General features: G+C 43.2%; 1 protein-coding gene across 9 annotated transcripts in view; it reads left to right on the top strand.

Annotated features, from left to right (window-relative positions):
• Positions 1–26,805, top strand: part of GIT2 (GIT ArfGAP 2) — a 47,969-nt gene extending 21,164 nt beyond the window's left edge. The window contains exons 9-20 of one of the 9 annotated variants that reach the window (XM_081286240.1): positions 245–293; positions 3,527–3,599; positions 3,852–3,949; positions 5,444–5,555; positions 9,105–9,247; positions 11,206–11,355; positions 14,885–15,133; positions 16,826–16,915; positions 20,505–20,587; positions 21,112–21,300; positions 25,418–25,481; positions 26,236–26,805. In XM_081286240.1, coding sequence (XP_081142366.1) covers positions 245–293; positions 3,527–3,599; positions 3,852–3,949; positions 5,444–5,555; positions 9,105–9,247; positions 11,206–11,355; positions 14,885–15,133; positions 16,826–16,915; positions 20,505–20,587; positions 21,112–21,300; positions 25,418–25,481; positions 26,236–26,448 — 1,513 coding nt within the window. In that variant the 3' untranslated portion in view covers positions 26,449–26,805. Of the gene's footprint in view, positions 1–241; positions 294–3,526; positions 3,600–3,851; positions 3,950–5,443; positions 5,556–9,104; positions 9,248–11,205; positions 11,356–13,565; positions 14,860–14,884; positions 15,134–16,825; positions 16,916–20,504; positions 20,588–21,111; positions 21,301–25,417; positions 25,482–26,235 lie in introns of those variants that run through there. The other 8 variants (XM_081286241.1, XM_081286239.1, XM_081286244.1 and 5 more) reach the window with 8 other exon arrangements.
• Positions 26,806–27,399: the final 594 nt, after the last annotated feature.

Here is a 27,399-nt window from a genome sequence, read left to right as displayed (position 1 = left end):
TCATTTAGTTGGTGGGTGATTTTTTTCTCTTTATCATATATGATATGACTACTGTACTTCTGAAATGAATCACTCTGACATATTGTTTTGGTTTCCTCACGAACTCTTTTGGGCCATAGAATGCTTGACTCAGTGTGTCCGTGAACTATAACTAATATTTTCATCCCTTGGGTATCTTAATCTACAGAGCTCACAAACATGGTTCTATTTATTTGCTTATTAGTTTTGTACATTTTCTTAGCAGCCTGGATTTGTCTGAATTGGCAAAAGCTGCTAAGAAGAAACTTCAGTCTGTGAGTATCTCTTTACTGTGAACCCGGTGTGGGAATCAGTGTATTCTGCCAATACCTGTTCTCAGTCCAATTTACCCACTGCATCAGATTACTTTATTTCATACTTTCAGATGATAAATTAGAAGCAGACCATTGAGTATATAGCAATGAAGACCGAAAGTACATCTAGTTCAGTATATCTAGTTCATAGGCTCTGCTTCAAATATCCCCATTTTTCTGTCATATTGAGAACTAAAGACAGGGCCTGTGACATTAGGAAGTTGTTTCTCCTTGTGAAAGTTGCCTAGTTCTCTCATGTAAATGAGTAAGTGGGCACCCTTCTTGGAGTTTTGTCTAGCCATGCTGGATGCCAGGGAATGACAAAATCTGGTGCTGGCCTGCTGGTGAGTTTGCAGGTTCACTCACTGCCACGGTGGTGACTCTCTCACCCATCCTGTGCCATTCATCAGAGGTTTTCAGATTCGTGCTTCAAAGCTGGTGGTCCATACCCACTGTGTCCTGACAGCTCGTGGAGCCCCACGGGTCACAGCCTCACTGTGATCAGTGTGTGTGTTTGCAGCTGGCCCAGCCAGCCGTAGTCAGGTCCCCTGGAGACTGACTTCTCTGGGAACCATTTCCCCTGGTCCAGCTGCCTCAAAGGGAGCCTCCCAGCTATTTTAACCCCAGACTCTACTCTTGACCTCCTCTCATTGCTCTCTGAATCAGACTCTTAACTTCTTTTCATAACCTTGAAGGGCATCTTCCAACTCACCTTTCAGACCTTGCCCTGGTCCCGTGTGTGTGTGTGTGTGTGTGTGTGTGTGTGTGTGTGTTTTCACACTCTCTGAGACCAAGAGCTGCTGTATTCGCGTCCTCTTCTGAGGCCCTCTGTTGCTCACGTGTCTACCCCAGTCGGCTCCCCTGCCTTTCTCATTCGAGGAGCTGGAGTCTGACCACCTCCCCAACGTGGGCAGCAGCCTTCCCAAAGCCCAGCTCTGAAACTGCAGCTTCTCTATTTGTGACTTCCTCCTATTCCCCTTCTCAGAGAAGACCCTTTTCTAGAACCTCATATAACATTAAGTATTAAATATTACAGAAAATGAACCTTTCCTTACTAGTACTTAACTGTATTATGAAATAAATGTGTTTTATGCAATTTGTTTGGCGTCTCTGTGTTCTGTATCTACGGTTTTGTGTGTCTGTGTGTTTTACTGCCTTTCTTAAAGAGACCATGTATTAAGATGATATGCTTTGAAGTCAGCACCAAGTATTTTGTGCTTTCCTTTTAATTGTTCATAATATATGAGCAGATTTTTATTGAAACTAATTTAAACCTAGATAAACCTCAGATTCCCTTTGACTCTCTTGCATTTGCTCAGCTAGAAGCTGCATGAAAGCTAAAGTTGTATCTAATATCCTGCACACACAGGCATTAAGTAAATAGCTTGGAGGGAACATAGTAGAGCTCTCATCAACTTGGTCTGTGAGTCAGGTGGGTCAGGTTCACTTCTCTGCAAGGCAAGGTGCCGTAGCCTCCCAGTGCCTCGGTGTCCTTCCCCAGAAGAGGGAGGCAGTGCTCAGCAGAGCTGCTCAGGAAGGGTTGCTGCTCCTCTTGCCTGTGGACCCTGCCCTGCCGGCTCCTCACAGGTGCTGCTCTTACCTGGACCGGGTCACCATTCGTTCCTTCTCTCCTTTCCTCCCTCCCTCCTCATTTCTTCCTTCTTTCCCCTCCCTTTTTCTCCCTTTCATTTTCCTCCCTACCATCCTCTCTTCTTTCTTTCTCTTTACCTCCCTCTCTCCCTAATGAAAAACAAAGATCAGTATTTTCCTGAATTAGTAAATGTTAACATTTTGGTACACTTAAACCTGAATCTCAGGTCCGGCACTTATTAGCTTTTGACTTTAGGCAAGCTACTAACTTCTATGCCTCAGTTTCTTTGTTTGTAAAATGGGACAATAGCAAACCCTATCTTCATGGAGGTGTTTTAAGTATTAAATAGGACGCGGTTAGCACAGTGCCTGGAATGTGAGCCCTTAGTCAGTGTTGACCAGTGCTGTTGTTGTTAGTGATAGCAATAATGATAAGGCCTGTAGTCCTTTGGAGGAAGAGATGAGTGTTTATCAAGCAAGTTCAAGCTCCCAACCCTTCATTTTCTTATCTAGCAGCAGGCTTTCAGGGTTTATTTTTAATGTAACTACAGCGTGACCATGCTAGAGGTATTGAAAATAGAGGGGAGAATCACCCTCAGTCCCTGTAAGTGAACTCAGGCTCAGTGTTTTGGTGTATTTCTTTCAAGTCTTATTTCATGTGTATCACACTTTTGTCTCCTGCTTTTTTCACTCAACAATGTATCATATACCTTTCACTATTCCTTCCTGTGAGGTGTCTGTGGGAGGCATTTTAAATTGCTGCACAGAAGACCTTCAGGTCAGTTAGTGAGTGGATGTTCCTGAGCCCCTGCCGAGTATCTGGTACTGCTTCAGGATGTGAGGAGGATGGTTGGCAATGTAACAAATAGAGCATCTGCCCTCACAGAGCAGGGAAGAGTCACAACTGCCAAGTGCCAGAGTGAGTTTCCTGAGGTAAAAAGTGTGGAGACAGCCAGTGCCACCTGTCAGGGGTCTAACCTCATCTGAGTTGGAAAGACCTTGATTGTCCTCCCTGTCCCTGCAGCCAGTAAGGCCCCTCAGCCTATGGTGATTGTGTTGTGAGCTGACACTGCTCAGAGTATTGATGAGTCAGGTGGTGTTTTGTCAGGGACACTCGGCCCTGGGGTTGAAGGACTGCTCCCAGCAAGACAGCCAAGAGGCCTCACCCCGTTCTGGTTGGAGTTTTTGTGCAGTGGTGCAGATTATCCTGTCAAAGGGCATGTTTTCACCTCTTAATCCTCCCAGGGGTTTAGGAGCCCTTACATTTTGGGGAAATGACAAATGCTGTCAAGATGGAAGACACTCATAGGGGCTCCCCAAGGAGAGTAGAGGACTGGATCCACCTCTGAGCGCGAGATTAGCCACCTCTAACCTTCTCGTAGCAGCGACCCTGCCGGGTGTCATAGAGTAGTGAGGCTGCTGCGGGAGGCAGATGCTTCTAGAGGCTCTGTACAATTGTGGCATGTTGTCTGTGTAACAGGGCATTTGCTAGGCCCTGGCTTTGAATAAGACATTGGAGATAAAAGGGTGAATAAGTCACAGTCCCTTCTCGTCCTCCTGGTGTTAATCGTTGTCCCTTGTGTTCCTGATATTTTTACTTTCAGCTAAGTAATCATTTGTTTGAAGAACTTGCCATGGATGTGTACGATGAAGTTGACAGGCGAGAGACTGATGCAGGTGACTTAACATGTGCCTTTATCTACTAAGCTTCTGTTATCAGTGGGCAGTGACAAGCTGCCAGCCTCAGTGTTTTACTTGCCCAATTTCTACTGTCCTGATAACTCGTGTGTCGACATGTACCTTTGCGTGTGTTGGCTTCAGAGTGTGCTTCCCTAAGTCTCCCTAGTAACGCGTGAGCCGTGCCTCCCAGCAGAGCGGTGGCACCCCAGGTGTGATGAGATTCTGTCTCTGGCTCTTTCCTCTGGCTAGTCTGGCTTGCCACGCAAAACCACAGCACCCTGGTAACCGAGACAACTGTCGTCCCCTTTCTTCCGGTCAATCCCGAGTATTCATCAACACGAAACCAGGCAAGTAGCTCAGTTTAAAAAATAATAGAGGTATTATTGGGGGAATGGCTGATGTCATGGTGTTTGATATTTCCAGGATGAGTATCTTAAGTGTTTTTTGATTGATTAAAATTGAATGTCCTTTTTATGCATAAACACACAATTCACAACGCCTAAGAGCCAGTTGCAGTAGTGCATAACTGTGATCCCAGCAACTCCGGAGGCTGAGGCAGGAGGATCAAAAGTTCAAAGCCAGCCTCAGCGACTTAGCGAGAGCCTGTCTCAAAAAGGGCTGGGGCTGGGCGCAGTGGCACACACCTGTGATCCCAGTGGCTCCGGAGGCTAAGACAGGAGGATCACGAGTTCAAAGCCAGCCTCAGTAATCGCAAGGCACTAAGCAACTCAGTGAGACCCTGTCTCTAAATAAAATACAAAATAGGGCTGGGGATGGGGCTCAGTGGTTGAGTGCCCCTGAGTTCAATCCCCAATACCAAAAAAAAGGCAGGGGGGTAGGTGGTCTCAGAATGTAGCTCAGTGGTAGAGCATTCCTACAAGATGTAAATAGATGTAAATAGCTGACTAGGAAAGAATATGAAACAATTCACAGAAGAAATAGAAATGGCTTATGAAGAAATCTTTAGCCCTACTAGTAATTGAAGCAAGCAGGCCAAAGGCAGATTAGCCAAATGTATAATGAAGATCCTCTGAGTTGGCAATGTGGGATGAGCTTGATCATGCTACAGATAGGATTTAAAGTTGCTGTAGACTTTAGAAATAAGCAGTTTGCTTACCAGTTTCTCACAAGACTCAAAATTAAGCATATCCTTTTACAGAGGAATTCTTCATTTGGGAAAATATCTTAGTAAAATTAAAATATATTTACACACAATAATTTTCATCAAATCACTATATATAGAAATGTAGAGCATTAAAAGTAGTTTCAGCCTCCATCAAGAGGAGAAGCAGTGAGTAAATGAGGAAGGTGTTTCAGTGTTTATGATTAGTGGCTATAAATAAAGATAGAGCCCCCACATCTGGACCACAACTATATCTTGAAATTTAGAAATTTTCCTTCAAACTGATTTTCCACTACTCTGTCTACTTCAAAACTAAATCATTAGTGGAAGAAAAGCATTAAGTGGAACCATTTTATTTGTTTAGGTAGGTAGGTAGGTAGGCAAGTGGTCCTGGGGACTGAAACCAAGGCCTCGAGCATGCTAGGCAAGTGCTCTACTACTGAGCTGCATCCCCAGCTAAACCCATTGTATTCTTGTTCACAAAAACAAATATGTATTGTGAGAATTTAAATGTAAACGTTTTTTATATAAATGGTTTTAACCTAGTCTCATGGAAAATAACTAATGTTTTGATTTGATTATGGCTATGATTGATTATGCTTTGATTGGGCTGGAAGATTTTTGCAGAATCCTGTCAGTAGTCTGACTAGTTTGGGATAGCTGTTCATGTCTATATTTTTACAGTGGGGAATATTTCCAATTATCTTCTCACCCTTAGGGCAGACAGAAATTAGCTCGGTTTAATGCCCATGAGTTTGCCACACTGGTAATCGACATTCTCAGTGATGCCAAGAGGAGACAGCAGGGCAGTCCTCTCTCTGGTTCAAAAGGTAAGCATCTCACCTCTAACTGTGTGCTTTTGGGGCCTTGTAAGACTCAGGGGTTAAATTTTACATTGTGGGCTGGGGTTGTGGCTCAGTGGAAGAGTGCTTGCCTAGCATGTGTGAGTACTGCATTCAGTTCTCAGCATCATGTATAAGAAAATAAAGGTCCATCGACAACCAAAACATAGTTTTTTAAAAAAATTTACATTGTAAATGAATCAAAGCAGTCATTGATACATAGTTTGCAATCTTATAAGTTTTATTGGTAATACAGTATGATAAGAAGTTCAGCCCCGGTGAATTAACGGTATTTAAAAATTATCAACTATTTCATATTTACCTTAAGTATGATTTTTTTCTTTTGGAGTCACTTACTTTACCTATAAAAATGTACCCTGAAATTAACCCAAGAGTTTAACTTAAATCTAAGGATATAAGAAGTGAAACTCTTCTAATTAAATGATATCTCATCTATTACTGCTTATCTCCAAAACTGAGTTCTAAAAATTAAAGTTCTAAAATTAAAATGTGTTGCTGTCAGTTTTAAATGTCTGCAGTGAGAAGTTTATGATTCAAAATTATGAAGAGAACACTGACCATCTGTTTCCAGAGTGCCCTCTCAGGTCTCACGCAGTAGCTCAGGGCCTGTCTCTGCACTTGGGAGCTGCTTCCTCTGCAGCCCATTACTGTGTGTTGCTGCTGCCTGTAATTATAGAAATTATACTTTTCTTATTGTAAGGCATTTAAACAAAAAAGGTATGTACCATAAAAATTAAGTTTCTAGCCAGTATCACATTCACCAAAGATAGGAATCATTATCCAACAACATTTTATTCTTTCCTCTTGCTTATTCGGGAGTTTGATTTTATCAGGTCACCCAGGAATAAAGACTTTCTAAAAAGGTGTATTCAGTTTTGGTGAAGGTGCAGTGCCAAGAGTTTGCATAAATTCGAAGTCTGAAAATGTGCTTACACTAATTGAAGGGAAATAATCAGAAATGTTATATGTATGTTATGTATGACACCCAACTTAACAGTCTAAATAATCATCAGTAGAGAGTGATTAGTTACATATTTGAATGGTATACAAACATCGTTTTTGTAGAGACTATGGAATAAAGGAATAAATATTTAAAGGTTTAGTATAATCCCAGTTTTGTAAGGAAAACATTTATATGCATACATATGTGTAAGTGTATACCACATGTTAATTAATACACACACAATTGATCTTCGTCTGCACAGTCCATATTTGCAAATTCATCTTTATTTGTAACCCCCAAATTAACTATTTGAAGCACCTCGAGGTCATTCTCAAACATATGCTGAGTGGCAAAAAGCTTCAAACATCTAAAACACACTCCTGGCTGAGGTGGAGCCAGGCAACTCCTTGCCTCCTGTTTCATGCCATATTCTTCACATTTTTGTGCTTTTTTTTTTTTTTTTTTTTTTTTTTTTTTGTGTGTGTGTGTGTGTGTGTGGTGGTGGTGGTGGTTTTGCTTTTAAAAAATAGCCTGGATGGGGACTGGGGTTATGGCTCAGTGGTAGAGTGCTCACCTAGCATGAGTGAGGCACTGGGTTCAATCCTTAGTACCACATAAAAATAAGATTAAAAAAAAAAAAAACAATAGCCCGGATGCCTAATATTTTAAATATAGTGCCAGGTGCCTATTATCTCAGCGGCTAGGGAGGCTGAGACAGGAGGATCGTGAGTTCAAAGCCAGCCTCAGCAACTTAACAAGGCCCTAAGCAACTCAGTGAGATCCTGTCTCAAAAAAAAAAAAAAAAAAAAAAAAAAAAGGCTAAGGTTGTGGCTCATTGGTTAAGTGCCTCTGGGTTCAATCCTTGGTAACAACAAAAAAAAGTAGCCCTTAAGCATAGTGCCAAGGGTGCTATCTAGTGTTCTAAGGACAAGGAGGCTTATTTAGTTGGGGTTGGGATGTAGCTCTGAGGTAGAGCACTTGCCTACCATATGTGAGACCCTGGTTTCCATCCCAGCACTGAAAAACATTAAAAGGAGGAGGCCGAGATTTGCCTTCCAGAAAAAATGATGCTCAGTGAGTATTGTCCTAGAAGGACTTAGAGTGCTGGTGGTCAGAGGTTCAGTGTTACGACTCAACAGTGTGTATTAAATAAGAAACACACAAAACAAGACTGTGTGTTGATCAGGTGGTGAAAATGTGACCAGAGGCTCACAAGGCCCTAAGCCTGTCTTTCCCGTGGGAGCAGTGGTTTGGTGTTGGCTCAGTGTTCAGAGCAGCTTTCTAGAACTTAACTACTGAGATTAACAAGAATTGACTGTGTGCATATGTAGAAAACAGACATGAAAGAGAGAAATTAGCATGTAATGATGACCATGAGTAATTTCTGTCCTCTTTGTTCACTGGTTTCCAATTCTTTATTTTGAGTCTTTTTATCGTTTTGGGTACTGGGGATTGAAGCCAGGGGTGCCTTAACATAGCTACACCCCCAGTCCCTTCTATCTAACTATCTGTTTATTATTTAGTTATTTATTTACTTTGAGACAGGATCCTGCTAAGTTGCTTAGGGCCTTGCTAAGGTGCTAAGGCTGTCCTTAAACTTCTGATCTTCCTGTCTCAGCCTCCCAAGTTGCTGGGATTATAGGTATACACCACCACATCTGGCTTCTATGTTGAATCTTTATTACTTCTGTAATCACATATATTTATAAGTTTTTAAATATTAATTTAAAAAATTAAAATAGAACCTGGTTCTCTTAAGAAACTGTAATCCGTTGCCCAGATACCAACCCTCAGGATATCTGGATTAAAACGTTAGTAGTCAGAGGTGAGCCTGAGTCGCCTGAGAGAAATAGGAAAGACCTGGGTTGTCTGTGAGATGAGATTTTTTTATTCAAAATATGTCAAAGCCTCTAGATCGTCCCTGCCCCTCCCCATGGAATCAACACTCCTAATAGTGCATACATGGCTGTCTACTGGGTCCACTCTCTCCCTGCCCCTTCCTTGGATTCTGGTGACTAACTGCCAGTGTTTTGAGTACCTAGTTTCCAGGTTCTAGTTTAACAGTTTACTTTCAGTTTTACCTTGTGAACATGTTGCAAGTGGAATCAAATCATATTATATTATTTTACATCTTTATGGTCTGGAGCCACGCCTGGGCATCCGCCTCCTCATCCTGGCAGTTCCTTCCTAAGCTTCCCTAATTTGCCCACCTTGGGCCCCTAAATCAGATGAATGCTTGAGGCCCTCATGCATCTGCCCATGAGGTGGATCATTTTCTCTGCTGTCCCTCTATTGGTCTAAACATAATATTACCATTCTGCTATTTTCTTTCAGACCTTTAAATGGCTAAGCCAAAAAGTCATCCCAGTAATTTTTTGGAAGGGAAAAAATGTTCTGAGAGGCTGGGGTTGTGGCTCAGTGGTAGAGCACTTGCCTTGCATGTGTGAGGCACTCGGTTCGATCCTCAGCACCACATATAAATAAATAAAGGTATTGTGTCCATCTACAACTAAAAAACAGTTTAAAAAAAAAATGTTTTGAGCCTGAAGTAAATTATTTGCTTCTCTTAATAGACAATGTGGAGCTCATACTGAAAACAATCAATAACCAGCACAGTATTGAGAGTCAAGACAATGACCAGCCAGACTATGACAGTGTGGCATCTGATGAAGACACAGATTTGGAAACCACAGCAAGCAAGGCAAACCGGCAGAAGGTGAGAGGACATGCCTGACGCAGTAGGGCAGATATGTTTGTTTTACATACCTTCCTCCTGCAGAACTGCCTACCATGTCAGGCGAGGGCGAGCCCTACCAGAGGTGCTGTAGAGGTAAAGTCAGGTTCACTCTCAGCTCAGGCCAAGTGAAGGTGACACAGGGTCAATGGCTCTAGAACAGGGTCCTTTTTCCCTTAGCCAAGTACCGAGTCACAGCTTCGCTGCTGTCATGACTTGAGGAAGCTTGTGAGGCGGGCGTTTACTGAGAGCCTTCTCAGGATCATAACTCTCCCAGACAAGTCCTAGTTTCTGTCCCATGAGGATGGTGCTGCCTGGGAGGAGTAATCACTGCAGTAAAATGACAAAGCAACAAGTGTCAGGCCAAACAGGAGCAAAGCCAAGGGGGGAGAGGAGAGATCCAGTACTGAGGAGGCTTTGTTCCTGGCATGCACCTAAGACCCAGGAGGGGCGTGAGCCAGACCGGGCAGGATGCTGAGCAGAGAGAAAGTGGACCTGGGGTGTCTGCAGGAAAGCTGCTCACAAGAGGGGACTGTCTAAAAGAGCGGGACTCAGAGCTGCAGCAGGAGGAATGTGACACCCAGACTGAAGAGCCAAGGCCTCCCGGGCAGTTCAGAGCCTTGGAAACTTTAGGCAGGAAGGAGGACAAAGGTCAGAGGGCGGAGAGAGAACCCAATTAGGATGCTCCTGAAGAAGTCCAAATGGGCTGATGGGAGATGCCTCAGCACCTAGGCTAGGAGAGTCCCAGGGGGAGATACTGAGGCACCAGAGTGTGAGCTGGAGGAGAGGACCACAGGATCCTGGGTAGTCCAGTCACTGGTGAATCCCCAGGACTGGCCCTCAGAGATCTTCTGCAGACACTGAGAATGCATGAATAGGAAAGTAGACAGGAAGGGTCTGGAAGTTCAAAGAGGGAAGATGGACTTACAGAACATGTGTCTGGAGTCTTCTGTCTTCCATGACTGAGAATTGTAGTGCCATTGGCAGATGGAGAGGATACCTCTGCCAGACTGTCCAAAAGCTGCCAGTTCCCTGAGTGAAAGCCAAGGCCATGATGGGACCCTCCAGGACGGGCCCCCTGTTGACCAGCAGGCTCCCACCCCTCCGCCTCCCACACCTGCTTCCTCTAGCTGAGCTCTGCTGCCAGCTGGAAGCTCTCCCTCCAGACACCATCTGACTGATTCCTCGCCTGCTCAGGCTCTACTCAAAGGCTTACCTCAGCTCCCTGATGTGCAGCCCACCTGCACCCCTACTTCAGCTCCTGCACCCTGCCATGCTCCATTTTGTCTGTTTCTACAGCACTAATCACCTTCAATCGTACTGTATATTTACTTTTTTTTTTTTTTATTTTTTCCCTCTGTCATGTGGCTGGCTGGGATGTAAACACCATGGAAGCAGGAATCTTTGTCTTATTTTCTTTTCTGATACATCCCAAGCACTTAGAAATTGCCTATGTTCAATAAAAAGTGTTGGAATGAATGAATTAATGAAAGAATGGATAAAAAAAGAAAATGACAGGGCTGGGTTGTGACCCAGTGGTAAAGCGCTTGCCTAGCATGGGTGAGGCACTGGGTTCGATCCTCAGCACCATAGAAAAATAAAATAAAGGTATTGTGTCCACCTACAACTAAAAGTTAAATGTTTAAAAAAAAAAGAAGAAAATGACAGAGTAAGAGAAACGTATGCAAGACAGGACAAACCTCCTCAGACAGTCAAAGTAGCCCCACTGACTGCTCCATTAGAAAATACTGACTTGAAAAATTTTTGAGTATCACAGTGACCCTACTTTTGTGTTTCAGTTTTACATTTCTCTCAGAAGCCTTGATTTGGTTTAATTTTGCAATTCAGTTGGCATGGCCAGAATTGGACATTCTTTAGCTGTTAGTCTTTAATGTTATCATCATCTCAGATTGTGAACATTTTCCCCAATTTATTTTTAGAGCCTAGATTCAGATTTATCAGATGGACCAGTCACTGTACAGGAATTTATGGAGGTCAAAAACGCTCTAGTGGCTTCTGAGGCCAAGATACAACAGCTAATGAAGGTGAATAACAACTTGAGTGACGAGCTGAGAATTATGCAGAAAAAGGTAACATGTCAATAAATGACAGGATGGTTGACTCTCTAATCCCATAGTATAAGGAAGAATCCCAGGCACCATGCTTGATCAGAGGGAAGGAAAACAGTTACTGTAACAGACCTAGAAATCTTGGGGCCAAGCTGTCTTTTTGGAAGCAGGATGTGTTTACATATTTGAACCGAAATAGTTCTCATTAGGAGTACGGCCAGAGAAAATTCCCCAAGTAGGAGAATCCTAACACCTGGTGTGTGCTTCTTCGGTATCTGGATCCTCTGCATGGGTGTGATTCTTTCTATTGCTGGTCCTATAGAGTACTCACACCATGGAGATGGAGCAGGCCAAAATCCTGGACAGATGTGTATGTCCACATGTTAGTCCCAGCCCACCCCAGCCTGACAGTCCTCCCCCAGATCCCTGCCTTATTTGCAGCATCCTCAGAGCCTAGAGGAGAGCCTGCCACAGAGTACGTTCTCATTAAATAAAAGAACACACTCACTCCATGTACCAGCAAGAACTATGTACTAGAAAGAGATGATCCCATCAGTTCAGAATTTTCTCATTCCTTACCTTTTGAGAGAATCAGAACTACATGAGTACACTAATCTCTAAAGGAGTCCGGCCAATAGTAGCAAAGCATTCACTGAAGAGGGGGCTCGCACATGTAATTCTTTACGAGGAGGCCAAGAGAAGGAAATGAAAAAGTTCCATGTTGCCCAGACTTCATAGGTATTGCTCCCATCATCCAGTTCTCTTCAAAAAAATGACATTTTAATGCTTCCCTTAAATAGAAACTATTAAAAGCAGACTATAATCTGTCTTTTACTGTCATTAAGGAATAATGTTGCAGATTTATTTTCAAGACTTGGTCACAAGGTGTATTTCATTTTGGCTGGGTGCTTTTCAGTGGCTTCCTAAAGGAAGGCCTACGACTCAATCCTCGCTAGGGAAGTAAGCTGCTGTGTACCTTCTCTGGGGTTTGATCTAGGATTCTTTTGGTGTTGAGTTTGGGGACGTTTTTTGAGAACTTTGGAAATCAGTGGCTCTGATAACCTATAGTGCAGGGAGCGAAAACACTTGCAGATCAGTTTGCCTTTAAACACAGACACTGTTCTGTACCTCCCAGCAATGTGGGCTGGGGAGCAGCTGTGACTGAGACAGACCAGGAGCCCCTTTGCTGTAACACGCAAGACTTGCACTTCCTCTTGCCTTTTCTGAAATAAGATTTGTTTAATTGATTATAGTTTGTCCCATTAATCAGACTAATAATTTTCTTGAGATTACTTTTTCTAAAACATTCCTAACATTGACATTGTAATTCAGTCTTCCAAGCATCACCTGTTTTATTCTATAATGTTCCTTTTGGTATTCGTTGAAATCACCAGAGATAACTTTGTTATCTCTAAGAACAAATGTCTTGAGCTTCTTTAAGAAATGCAGAGTGGAATTACTTGCTATTACTCATTGATTATCTCTTCAATTCTTAGAAATGCTTTTGATTTCTGAAACTGTTCAATTATCTTCAACTTTTTATTTCCTGCCATACTCCTTCCAAACAAAAAATGGAGCCTGATTCTTACTAAGATAAACTTCATTAAATTTATCCAAGGACATCTCTCTAAATACAGAGCACTAAAATTTTTTTAATTAAAACCAGAAATGTGCTCATCTCAAAACACATTCCAGCAAAATCTAAGCTGGATGTTTCACAGGCATGAACAGTGTTAGATAAAGTATCTGATTTCAAGGCCCAGTCTGTGAAAACTCTTAATAGAGGCTTTTCACATAGGCAAACACTCGAAGTCATATTTGGGACATGAGTCCTTATGCTGATCATTCTTTGGACCTTGACTACTCAGGTCACAGGTTCTTCAATAAGTAGTTCTGACAGGTGCCTCAAGCCTATCTGTATCCCAGAATGTAGGGCTTTCCCGTAGCTGCTTGTCACCTTGCAAATGTCTCTTGTTGGAAAGAAGATTGCAAATACAAGTTATACCCTCAAAGACTTTGTGGTGTAGAAGCAGTCTGTCACTCCATGGCTTGTACTTCAAGGAAGCTGAGAAGGAATGGCCTTCCTGTGCCAGTTAGCCACACTATCACAGAGGTTTGGCACTACTAATACCAAGGTGTGGAATCTGTTTTATTTTAAATCTAGGCGAAATTTTTTCTTTATTGAGTTGACAAAGTAGCATGATTTTTATCTGATCTTTCACATTTAACAGTTGCTTGGAAAGGATGCTAATTAATGAAGAGGAGCAGCCACTATGGTGTGTTTTTCCCAAATCGGTGCTTTATAAATAGAAATTGAAAGTAACTCCTCCTAGCACTGCATGGGTTGCTATTGGAAGAGTAAGGATCTTCTGATGCAGAGACAGTTGCTCATGGACTTTAACCCTGGCACTGGAAGGGAATTTGGTCAGATTTTACAGTCTCTGTCAAAGAGTAGACAGCTGAACTTGTACTACACCCTGCTTATAAAATGTCGTGGAGGATGAAGGCGCACCAGAGGGGAAGGACCTTGTGCAGGATGGCCACGGTTATTTGTGTTTAAACTGCCAGATGCTAAAGAGCCCCAGGATTCCTTGCTGATCCCCTAACCATGAAGCAGCCTGCGTGTGAGGAGTGGAGAGAGCATTTGGGGTCTCCAGTGACAGTGTCTAACTAGAACAGGGTGGTGCCAGGCAGCTTAGCATGTTCAAAGCCAGCCCCACCATGCTCGTGGTTTTTGGGTCACAAAGACAAAGGAGAGAAAGGCCAAATACTCCAGCCCCAGCCGAATGATGACCGATGACCAAGAAGCGAGCGAGTGTGCTACGTGGAGCATTCCTTCCTATGAAGAGGCTAACGGTCCCATAGGTTTCCAGTTTGCTATGTTGACATATCACAAAGAAAACTTAACCATAATCCAGTTCCCTCTGACTTTTTTTAAAAAGTGCTGAATTGTTTGGAATATCAAGAGTATTATATAATAAAAACTTGTTGATCATGATTTTTCTCGTTGGCTTCTTGGAAAGCAGTGGCTGATCTGATTTTTTGTAAGCTGAGCCTGCCTGTCTTCTTGCTTTGCAGAGCAACTCTAGTTACCTTTGTGCTGCTTCCATGGTGTCTGCTGTCATTTTTGGCATTGGCAATTGCTCAGGGCTCATTTGAAAGCAAGTTACTTCAGTGATGTTCTAATGGTCTCAAGCTCTTGGCTGAACCAACCTTAAAATAATCCAAAGTACAGCTTGCCTGCAAACATGTCCCAGCCCCGCTATCACAGATTTTAAGTAGTGAGGTGATTAGTTTTTAAAAAGCTCAGATTGCAACTTTTCCACATTCAGAAATTAAACCATTCAATTAACTGCATGATGAAGTAAGTTTATTGCATTTCACTCATTCTGGAAGAAAAAGTCCTTGTTTGTGGTTGCCTTTTACTTTGAATCCAGCTAGTCCTTTTTGTTCTTATTGTTTAGATCTGGTATCGTGTTCTTTCACTTGATGTTTGCTTTGTCTGCTTGCTATGGAAAAACACAGTCCCTCTGCTAAACATTTCTTTCAGCTTCAAACACTCCAGAGTGAGAATTCGAACCTCAGGAAACAGGCCACAACCAATGTATATCAGGTGCAAACTGGTTCTGAGTACCCAGACACTTCCAACCACTCTTCCTTAAAGCGACGTCCGTCTGCCCGGGGCAGTAGGCCCATGTCCATGTACGAGACGGGATCAGGTCAGAAACCATATCTCCCAATGGGAGAAGCAAATCACCCTGAGGAGAGCAGAACAAGACTCCAGCCCTTCCCTGCGCACGTAAGTAGCACCGCTGGCGCTTCCATTGTTCCTTCTGCATGGCCTGACTGCTCTGTTCCTTCTTCTGAACCCACAGATTTTTGTGCCTCTACTTGGCCAAGCTGGGCTCTGTGAGAGTCGGCTTTGTGTTTGCTGTGTGAATGTGTCCACCACGGGTGGGTGCGGTGTTCCCGCAGCACACAGGACCATAGACTGAAAGTTTTCTGGTCCAGCTGGGGATTTGGGCTCTTGCTCAGCTCCCACTCCCCTTTCCTCCTCATTTCCATGACACATTTCCCAGTCAGTTCCTGTTGGAACCTTTTGTGTAAAGCTTCCTTCCTTCCTTCCCCACTTGCAAAAACAAAAGCAAATGGTAAAGGTCACTAGCAGAGGTGTCATCTTTGCAGTAGACAGGGTCGAGCCTCTTTATCTCTGGAGCCTGAGGAGGAAAGATGCCTTTTTGGCTGCTCCCTCATGAGCAGGTGGCACCTGTGGCCAGTACACCAGCCAAGTGCAGAAGACCTCAGGCTCTGCAGCCTGTCCACTGGCTCACAGGCTCCCTGCACCTTCGTTGTGAGGCTCTGCATCCTGCTCCTCCCCTTCCCACCAGAAGTGTGGCCTTGTCCTCTCCTCAAACTTAATTATTATAAGAACTCTTCATCCACCTTAAAACTGTTGAATTCCAAAGACTATATTCTATATCAGAGGTCTGACAATCTCATTTTGCAATGAGATAAGAATTGTGTTTTGAGGTTTACAAAAGTTATTTGTCTTTTGGATAAATTTATTTAAAAAAAAAATCCAGGTTTGGGGTCTGGGGATGTGGCTCAGTGGTAGAGTGTTTGCCTGGCATGCGTGAGGACCTCAGTTTGATTCCCCAGAACTGCCAAAAAAAACTGTTACAGAAGTTTTGAACTTTATACATTGCTTTCTTTGGAGACTAATATTTATCGTTTTGAACATCCAGTTATAATTTCTTCAGTCAAAACATACAGGAGTTCCAAAAAAAAAAATCTCAAGAGTAAATGCAAAGCAAAGGATACAGTCTAGTAAATTAAACCCTAGTTTAATTGTGTTAAATTGCACAGTGGTAAAATGGCAATGTTGTTATATATAATTGAGTCCATTATTTCATCTTGAAGTTGTTTGAGTTTAAAACTCTAAGGCAATTGATTTGATACATTTAGTGTAAAGGAATGCTGTTGAACTTATTTCTTTATAACTGGAAAAAAATGGGGGAAAGCAACCTTTGTTAGCTTTCACAGTGTACTTTCCTATTTTAGAAAAGTTAAGAAGGTAAGGAAGTCATATTATTGCAGAAGCTCTGTGATTGCAGTGTCAAGCTTAGAGTAATGGCGTGGACCACTTACAGTCATGTATGTAGTCTCTTATTTCATTCATATTAGTCCTGATTGAAAGACACGCTTGGTTTCGACAATCCATTAGAAATAACTGTTGGCAAATGTGACACAAATGCGAAGTCTTCTTTTCCCATACGGAAAAAAGTAGTCCTTTAAATTCAGAGTAATTTCTAGGAGGTGTTCCAAAAGGGGATTCCACACCTCTGGGGCGTGGCTTTGGGCTGTCACCTAGAGTTCAGGACTCACCTCACATAGGATGTTGTCTTCTAGGACTCTTTTCCTGAAGCCAGGGAAGGCGGTTGGGTTTGTTTGTTTTGTGTTTTCCCGAGTATGTTTCTCTTTCCCCTTCCAGATCGGGAGGAGTGCGCTTGTGACCTCCTCTTCATCTCTGCCTTCCTTCCCCTCCACACTTTCCTGGTCAAGGGACGAAAGCACCCGAAGGGTTAAGTACACTCTGAATGGTCTGCTCTGGAGGAGGGACAGTGCTCCTGGGCGCTTTGTGCTTGGGCGCTGGCCCTCCTGTCCCCGTCCCCTGCTAACTACCCTCTGTCCTGCATGAGGCAGTGCTGGCTTCCCTCCTGGTTTCCCACAGTGCAGCGGGCACGCGCACTCACGCACACGTACATGCACGCATATCGTGGAGAGGCAGCCTCCCTCTTGTCTAACTTCACATTGCTCACTTTCACATCATGTTTAACAGTTCGAAAATCACCCTACATCATTTATTCTGAGCATACTGTCTTTTTAAATAATCATAGAATTAGCTGGCTGCTGGTTAAATATTGTAATAGGGCACATCTGTCCAATTTATTCAGAGCTGTTGTTAACAGATTAAAACTGTTCCATTTGGACTGGCATGAAAACTTTAAACTGCTGGCATATTTTATGTCAGCACTATACTTTACAAACCAAGGTTTACAGACCCTGAATCCTAAACCAGAATTGTAACACTTAGCATCCAGAGAGGGTACAGGTAGCTGTTAGCAGATAGCTGTTCACCTGTGCTGGTTGGTCGGACCCAGGCCGCTGGTGTGTAGTTTACATTCCCAAGAGCGGAACATGATCCAGGTAAGAGCCTTTTAGTACAGCCAGGCAGCAGGTATTCAGCATCTCTTTTTACCCATTCTTTTGGTAAGTCAGTTATAAGCAGCATAGTCCCTGTACCCAAAGGCTCTGTTAGTTTAAAAAATATATATATTTTTTTTTCATGTACTAAGAGAACATGACTGCAGCAAGTACTCACCTGGAGAAGCCCTGAACAGAGCCCAAGTTTGAAGACCTGCATTCAGATTCTGGCTCAGTCTTTTTTTTTCAGTGAAGGATACTGTAGAAAAGGTGAAATGATCAAAGGTATCAGTGAGCCTGGGAATTTGTGAAATTTACACTGAGCCTTTGTCCATTCCCATATACCCAGGAACTATGGAGAAGTTTTTGTCCACTGTCAGTGGCATGTAACTAGCTAAGTCCCTTTTGAAATTCCTTATTGTACTTTTGAAGTTATGTATTAAAAATAATTCTTGAGGGGCTGGGGTTGTGGCTCAGTGATAGAGCACTTGCCTGGCATGTGTGAGGCCCTGGTTTCGATCCTCAGCACTGCATTTAAATAAACAAATAAAATAAAAGATCCATTTACAACTTTTAAAAAAAAAGAATTCTTGATTCATCATACTCAAAGTCTTCTGAGCAGTCCTGAAATTGATTTGTAATGTTGTTATTCCTGTAAAAAACTAAAAGACAGCAAAATAGTAATGAAATATCTCATTTGAAATTTTGTAAGAGTCAAGTAAACCTCTTTCATCTACTGTGAAATTTTGTGGGTTTAGAAAATGTTTGTGTTGTTTTGTTTGTTTGTTTGTTTGTTTGGTAGCTTCAGAAATCATTGCAAACACTGCTTGGTGAGAGACAGTTTTATACAAAATTAACAGTGAGGTCATTTAAACTGACCCTAGTTGTTCATGACAGCTTCATCGTAGGTTTAGATATTCATGACATGTCTTTATTCAGAGAGAACTGTAAATCTCTTAAATAAACTGAACCAGCACCAGCTATAAGATAACTTTTCTATTAACAGCTTTGAGAGAGCAACACTTAACCAATGGCTCTTGGCTCTGCATGTTCACAATAATTCTCATAAAATTAAATGGCTACATTGAAACCTGTTTGCTTTTGTTGACAACGATGAAGGACATAATGCGTAAGTAACTGATTTCCCCATGCGTGGTGGTTTCTATACTTGAGGAACATTTCCTGAGGACATTTAGTGGGTATGTGAGTCATTACTCCTCTAAAATGTTTAAACGAAACTTGGTACTGTTGATCATTGTGGATAAAGTATTTGATCTGTAACTATCAAATTTACATCAAGGAAGTCAAAAAGATCCATTATAAAAAGTGTGATTTTTCTGGGTTTAATTTTATTTTATTCTTTCCACTAGAGCAGCTCTGGATGAACAACAACTCCTCCTCCTCCTCCTCCTTATCCTCCTCCTCCTCATCCTCCTCATCCTCCTCCTCCTCATCCTCATCCTCCTCCTCCTCCTCTCCTCGTCCTCATCGTCCTCCTCCTCATCCTCCTCCTCATCCTCCTCCTCCTCCTCCTCATCCTCATCCTCATCCTCCTCCTCTCCTCGTCCTCATCTTCCTCCTTCTCCTCATCTTCCTCATCCTCCTCATCCTCATTTTCCTCTTCCTCATCCTCATCCTCCTCCTCCTCTTCTACTGGGGTTTGAACCCAGGGCCTCATACATGCTAGGCAAAAACTCTACCATTGAGCTACATCTGCAGCCTTTTTTTATTTTATTTTGAGACAAGCTCTTACTAAGTTGCCAGGCTGGCCTTGAACTTGTGATCCTACTGTCTGGGCCTCCTGAATAGCTGAGATTATGAGCGTGCACTACTGTGCCTGGCTTAACTTACTCTCCAGTAGCTATGCTTTGGATGAAGGTACAAGTCTGCATGTGTTCAAGCATACAGTCACATTTTATTGCAGCATCAATAAAATTTCTCAGTCATGTGTTTTGATTAACTTGAATGAAACTCAGGGTATATAGCTGGAAGTAGCTCGTACTTGCATTTTGTAAGGTAATCAGTTTAAGATTTGAATAGCTTACATCAATTTCTGTTAGATAAAGAAATCCTCAAATGTTATGAAGAAGAGCATTCCAAGGGAAATTAGCTTTCACTAAACATCCTGGAACTAACACAGACCCCTTCTAAGGTGTGTGGTCCAGTCCCCTTCACATTTTGTCACCCTGGAGTGCACTGTATTTAGTGGTGCTGCCATTTTTTCTTAGAACATTTCCAAGCCTCCTCCTTTAAATCTGCATTCCGTTTTTTCATCTCTACAACTACACCAAATCTCTATATTTTAAGGGGCAGATACTTTTGGAAACAAAATTGGTTTAAAACCAAATGTCAAACTGGGTTATCCATTTTGGTTCACAAACAACATGTGGGTGTAAACTAATAATGCCAGTTTTCTCAGGTGGCTCATAAAAACCATCTTTGAAGGCAACTCTTGGAGAGCAGCAACAGCTATCTGAGTGCAGGCATGGAAGGTTGGAAATTCCTGTAGCAGGATATGGGGGCCTGGGCTCTTGGTCCTGTTTCTCAAGAGCCTCCGTGTCCTTGGGTAGGTCAGCCGTCTTTTTTGGCCCTTCATTTTCTCTTGTGTGAAACCATCAGATCTTCTGCCCGTAACTTCCAGCACTGAAAGTCTGCAATCGTATAAATGCTGGCATGTTTGCTTATTGACTGCATCCATTATATTATGAATTTCATATTCCTTTGAGAACTAAATGAGACAGTCTTGCGTATCTGTGTCAGCTTAGTTTGTGGAACTGTTTGTGGAGAAAGAAAACATTTCTGAATCCACTGTTCATTTTTACTAAATTTCAGTAAAGAGTTGGCTCCTGTCCCAAATGAGGTGTAGGTGTGAAGGCCACATAGACTCACAGGTAATTGATTCCCTAGGTAGACTCCAAAGTGTCCTGTGTTCTGCACTAATGGGGGTCTCCTATTCTTTCCTGTAGGCTTCCAGGCTGGAGAAGCAGAACAGCACACCTGAGAGTGACTATGACAACACTCCCAATGACACGGAGCCAGATGACACAGGGTACATCTGAGGGAACAGTGTGCTGGGGGTGGGCTCTCAAGGACCAGCGACTGGCAGGCCTTGGCCATCTGCATCCCTTGTGCCTATTTTCAAACCTGTAGGTCTTAAGATACTCAGGCACAGACTCGAAGTTTACAGGTTTTAATTCACATTATTGCCACAGGGGCTTTTACCAGCTGGTATCTGCTCTGTGCTTAAAATCAATGCTTTACTTCAGTGTTAAGTTGACAGTACCTAAGGAGTTGGCTCTGTAGGGATTCTAATGCCACACCCCCCGGGTATTCCCTCCCTCTCCCTCTGCACCCATCTGCCTGGGTCCTGGCTTCTGGTCTGAGGGCAGAAGGAAGTAGCCTCTAGGTGAGCTGACAGAATGAAGTGGAGCCTCCCCTGTTTCTGCAAACAGATGAAGGAAACCACAAAATCTGCCTGCCTGTGTGTTCAGCCGGTGCACAAGAGGCGGCTCCTGGAAACTGAAGCAGCCAATATGAGCCTGTCCTGTTTAGCCACATCCTCACTGTTCACAGGTCAAGCCGAAAGGGAAGGCAAAGGAGTATGGTGTGGCCAGGCGAGTGCTCAATGCCAGATCCACCAGAGTCCCACACGGCCCCAAGCCCCACGCTCCCCAGCACCGAGGATGTTATCCGCAAGACTGAACAGATCACCAAAAACATACAGGAGCTCCTGCGAGCAGCCCAGGAAAATAAACATGACAGGTGAGCGGGCTAGAGTCCTGCGCTGGGAGGACGTGTGTTCATGCTCCGAAAGGGACAAGAGGGACACAGGGAGCCCTGAAAGGGAATTGCTTCTACCTTGTGACTTTAAGGTAGTTGAAAACTCAACAAAAAAGTGTAGGTTTGGTTTGAGGGTTTTGTCTTTTGTTTGCTTGTTTTTCAACACATTATCAAACTCTCTGAAAATAAATGCCTCCAGAAATAAAGCTGCAGTCAGTGTACTGGGGCAGCAGTCCTGATTATTGATGCAGAGGGGAAGAAGCTGCCTCCAGACCTTCCATTGATTCTTCTGGCCTCTGCTGCTCCAAAGTCGCCCTCCACTAGGGGCAAGGTTACCCAGGCCGGCAGTGTCCCGAGAGGGACCTGATTTCTTACCTCTTACCTGGCTCTCCTGTGTGTGTATGTACGCTTGTAAGATTACTGGCTCCTACTGAGTAGCTGATCCTTTTGTTCTCTGAGAATTCTGGTGGTTGTGAACTGTTTTGCATAATGTCCTAGTTTCCCTCCGCAGGCGGGATTAGACAGACACACTCATAAAACATTGTTTTGAGAAAGTAGCAGAAATTCTTCAATCCCAAGAACAGTCTCATGCATTAGGTCAGCAGAGCTGAGGATGCAGAGAAGTCCTCCTGACCCCTGCGAGGAACAGCACCGCTCCTTCCTCCTCTTCCTCTTCTTCACCACAGCCTACCTGTGACCCTCCCCTGTGCCCCTGACACTGCTGGGCCACCTCCCCTTTCTCTACCTTTTTTCTTTTTTATGCAGCTCACACTTCTCCCAGTAGCACTATTTCCCACTGGAGAAGAAAAGAACAGTGTGTTTATTGAAAGATAAGAGCTTTCCTTCCTGGGTGGGCTGCTGCAAGCTCCTTGAGAAAAAGAGGAACCTGTCTTTCCTCAGCTTCCTTTTGCAGAAGCCATGGAGCTGTGTGGCTTCCTGCTTTCCCAGGTGCTTGCACTTCACGTGTTACAAGCACACAGTCCCTTTGCCTGGGGCTACAGTCTTAGCAGTGAGTAACCCTGTCTTGTAGAGTGAAGTGACCTGCAACCTCCCACAGCACAGTCTTGACAGTGTTTCAAGTAATCATGACACAAACCGACTCCTTCCCCAGTCCCCCAACCCCATTTATCAGTGTTCTCCACTTTTAGTTTCCTCCAGTTCAGAAGTGCTGTGCTGGTATTTCTAACTAAAAATGTGCTTACATCGCATTGCTTTCTTTAGTAGTTGTCAAAAATATAAATATCTGCCCTGAGGCCGTTTCTGGCTTCAGAGATTTCAATATGGTGCTTGGTTCTTTTTGTTAAGATGTACAAATCCATTCAACACATTTCAGGATCTGATCTCTTTTTATTTTAAGACCATGAGAGAATGATGCAGAGATTTTAATCATTAACTTATGCTTTGGGTTTAAACTGGAATTGGTCTAAAGAATTCATACTTTATAAACCGTTGCATGTTCTGTTAAAGTCTCTGGCTACTCCTGTATCCAAGACGCTTCCGTTTGCAGCCTGGCGCTGTACTAATGAAACCTAAGCCTTTTTTGGTGGTTTCTCCTTTTGCCAGTCTGTTGCTCACCTCATCTCAGGTAGACCTTGCAGCCACTTTGAGGCTCTCTCCTGGTTCTCTGGGCCCAGCAAGCTCCCCTCAGCCCCTGACCTCCTGCTGCCTAGTGCTGTCTCCTGGGCCTGCAAGTCCCACTTCCCCTTTAGCTCTTCTCTCTTTGACACGCACATGTTCGTGCACCCGGGGATTCAAACAGATCATGTACAGAAGCTTTTATCTATTTTTTTTTTTTGAAAGATACCAATCTGATACTGTGAACATAAACTCCCTCAGACACAGGAGGACGACCTCCTCACTCATATGTGCCTGCCTGTTGTGCGTGTGGCTTGTCAAGGATGTCCCAGGGGTGAATTGTGTTTCTCAAAATGAAACCCTAACCGGCAAAGCATAAAACTCTAGGTGTGGTTCTCAGCTGCAGGGATATTATTGGGAACATTCTTGAGTGACAGAAATGATTGCTGTGGATGTGGCTCTTCCCATAGGACCAGGGAGGCTGTTGTCCCTTCACATTTGCAAGTTAACTCCTTACTCATTGGCATTTTTGTTTGTTGGTATATCATATATGGTTCTAATTGTTCTCAAAAATAGAAGTCCAGGCATGGTGGTGCACGCCTGTAATCCCAGCAGTGCAGGAGACTGAGGCAGGAGGATTGCAAGTTAAGCCAGCTTCAGCAACTTAGTGAGGGCTTGAGAAACTTAGTGAAACCCTGTCTCAAAATTAAAAATAATAAAGGACTGGAGATGTGGCTCAGTGGTAAAGAACCTCAGGGTTTAATCCCCAGTACCAGGAAAAAAAGAAAAATTAAAGTCAGGATTTTCAATTTGAAGGCATGTTTAGATATATAAACCATTTTCTTGACGTAATTAAAATAATCTTTCTTTTCTGGGGGGTAGGGATACCTGGTATTGAACCCAGGGGCATTTAACCACTGAGCCACATACCCAGCCCTTTTTTATATTTTATTTAGAGACAGGATCTTGCTGAGTTGCTAAGTGCCTCACTAAGTTGCTGAGGCTGGCTTTGAACTCATGATCCTCCTGCCTCAGCCTCCCGAGCCGCTGGGATTACAGGCATGCACCACCATGCCTGGTGTAGGCAGTCTTAATTAAAATAGTTTTGATACTAAATGTCTTACAAAGGAGAAACAGAGATTGCTTATATCATCTTTATACAAAAGCCAGCTCCTTGGGTTCTTCTGTCAGCCAGCCACACCCATCTGTGGCAGTGTCTCTTAACATACTAAGCATTGCTCCAAAAGTGCTTCTCTCATACCCAGCATCACTCCTGCGCTGTGGATCAGTCCTCAAAGACACAAGCCCAGGCTCGGTGGCAGTGTCATATCTAACAACCGTCACTCAACCTCATCAATTTTGTTTTGCTTCTTTTTTCTTCCGTGCTGGGATTAAACCTAGGACCTTATTCGTGCTCAGCACATGCTTGCCTGCTGAGCCACCACGGCTGTATTTGTCTTTGTGCATACTGCAGTGGTACACTCCTTAGAATGCAAACTTAACATTTTTTTTAAGATACGAAACTGGCCTCATCTGTTGCTTGCCAGAGTACTAAAAAAAAAGAATCCTAGGTAAAAACAGTCTTAACTCTTTCCTTTCTCATCACAAGAAGTCAGATTTCTGTTCACAGCTGGAAAGAGTCTTGCCATAAGGTTGATGTGAATCTGTGGCCAGCGGGTTTGAGCTCAGTCCTCCTCTGACCTCTGTGGGATCTGGACCTGTCTTCCTCTCTGGGGTGCAGCTTTCTCATTCGAAAAGTGGGTGTGATAAAATTCCAGTCTCTAAGGCGACAGGGAATGTCAAGTGAGTCTCTAGCCCTGGAAGGCCAGGCAGCCAGACAGCACGGAAGAAAGGGTGAGGGTGGCAGATGGGGTGTGTGCTGTTTTCTTAGAGCTCATCAAAATACGAGAAAGTGCTGACAGTGTAATAGCATTTTATCAGAGACAAGCACATGGTGACTTCATGACAAAGTAGATGAGCCTCTGAATGGTATATGAGGCAGACCTCAGTGTTTTCTCTTTATCCAAAGTGAAAGATACGCATCCCTAACAATTCAGATGGATTTGAGTGAAAGGGATTTAGAAGGGCCCACTGATGAAATGGCCTTGGATACTGAAGTAGGAGCTCCGATTATAACTTTAAGGAATTTGTCTCAGTCCTTTATTTTTTACCTTTGTAGATTTGGGCATGGAAATCCTTGTTTCTCTTTCTAGAAATAAGGGAAAGAAAACATTCAAGGAGTAAAGGATGAACTTGAGGTATAAATGGCTTTTATCCTGTTTTCTGGCTTCTCCTGGCCAGTAGTATATGTTGCCACATTTCACAATTAGAGACTGTTTTTACAGATTGACTGAACTTTCACCAGAGGACCGAGACCCCGCTTTATAACCTTGTGCCTTCTGTTGGTGTAGGATGCTCGGCAGCGTTGTCAAAGAAATGTACATGGAACCTCTCTGGTCCCTGAGAATTGTCTGCCTCCAGATCATTTTGACAGTCTTTGAATAACCTCTTCACTATTTTGCAGTTATATTCCCTGCTCAGAAAGGATACATGTAGCTGTTACAGAAATGGCAGCATTATTCCCCAAAGTAAGTCACTTTCTACTCACTTGCTTTAGATGTTGTTTTGGTTTTGGTTTTGGTTTTGGTTTTGGTTTTTTTGGTACTAGGGATTGAACTCAGGGGCACTCAACCACTGAGCCACATCCCCAGCCCCTATTATTGTTTATTTAGAGACAGGGTCTCACTGAGTTGCTTAGGGCCTGGCTAAGTTGCTGAGGCTGGATTTGAACTCGTGATCCTCCTGCCTCAGCCTCCTGAGCCGCTGGGATGACAAGTGTGCACCCCAGTGCCCAGCTAGATCCTTTTAATTGCACTGCAAGAAATTTCTTTATGATCTTCATGTCATATTAACCATTTTGTAACCTGTAGAATTTTTTAAATATGCAGTCACATTGTGTTTTGGACTATTTTCACTCTACATAAATATTGATTTTAATAAGACAAGGATATAGAAGTCAAGGCAGACCATTAACAGAATAAAATTTTATCTGGAATCTGTCACTGCAGGAGTTAATATTTTTAAAACAATCTCAGAACAGCCCACACTACTAAAATCACCCTGCGTGCACTTAACGAATTAATTAATTAAAGATATTGTGTCCAACTACAACTAAAAATAAATTGAAAAAAAAAAAATAAAGAACCCTGTTAAGAAGTGAACAACCAATCAATGGGCCTCTGGCCAGATGGAACAGCCAGAGGGGTTTCCAGGCCTGTTTGTCCCTTGCTGGTGGGTGCCTAGCATGCAGTCCTGGTGACCGGCTGTGGTTTTTCTGTTTAGAAACCCAAATCTGACATGGTGAGAACCTCCCTTCGCCTGCTGACATCCAGCGCCTACCGGCTCCAGTCAGAGTGTAAGAAGGCCCTCCCGGGGGACTCGGGCTCACCCACGGACGTCCAGCTGGTCACGCAGCAGGTCATCCAGTGTGCCTACGACATTGCCAAGGCCGCCAAGCAGCTGGTCACCATCACCACCAAAGAGAACAACAACTGAACAGTGGAGTGCTGTCCTTTCTTTTTTCTAGACTTTTAAAAGTCCGATTCAAATTTAGACATGGAACTCCAGATTTGTACAAAAACATTTAACGACGATTTAAAACTTTTTAAAAGAAAACTCAGTATTATTTTTGCATGTTTTCTAACAAATTTTCAACTATTAATTTAACCCACTTGCCTTATTTCATGCCTGTTTGCCCGTTTAGTTTCTGATGTCCCGTTGTGTTGTTGGTGACTGTGAGACCATGATCATACACATCCAAAAGTACTTTCATTGTTCAAAATTCGTTAAAATCCCTTTAAGCTCCCTACCTGTAGGTAAGATCATAAGTGAGATTTTTTTTTAGTAAAACATTTTCTTGAGAGAGTTGGATTAAAAAAAAAAAAGTGAACACCACCTGTTTCCCTATCAAGCATCGTGCAATAAGTGGATTTTCCAACCAACTGCAAAACAAGTTCAAGTTTGGGGTATCTTAAGATTGGGGTATCTCCAAGCATGTATGTAGAGAAAGGACTTTGCCATGTTCTAAATTAGTGTTAACAACCTCATGTAGGAGGGAACAAGGAATTGCCTGTGTCTGTTTTATCGTGTCTGAATGTTCTGTTATTTAATTTTTTGTCTTTATTTTCTATCTGTTTATATTTTACCATTATTCTGAAGTCTCCTTACAGTCAGATAAAGCATTCACCTTCCACACCGTGTCCCATGTGGCCATGTTCAGGAAGGAGCACTACCCATTGTCACCCATCATCAAGTACTCTGCCTTACCCCAAACCACACGGCTCATTCAGAACGTGCGGCAAAGACAAGCATCAGTTTAACAAGCCATAACTAACTTTGTTCCACCTACTCAGATGTCACTGCCACAAACTGACACTGCATGTCCCTTTCATCCACACCTTGGTTCTCCTTTCCTGCCGACAGCTGCCTCACATGAGCAGCTTCACG

The sequence above is a fragment of the Spermophilus citellus genome (assembly GCF_964194105.1).
Source record: "Spermophilus citellus genome assembly, chromosome: 3".
NCBI lineage: Eukaryota > Metazoa > Chordata > Mammalia > Rodentia > Sciuridae > Spermophilus > Spermophilus citellus.
This window is presented reverse-complemented; position numbering and strand designations above follow the sequence as displayed.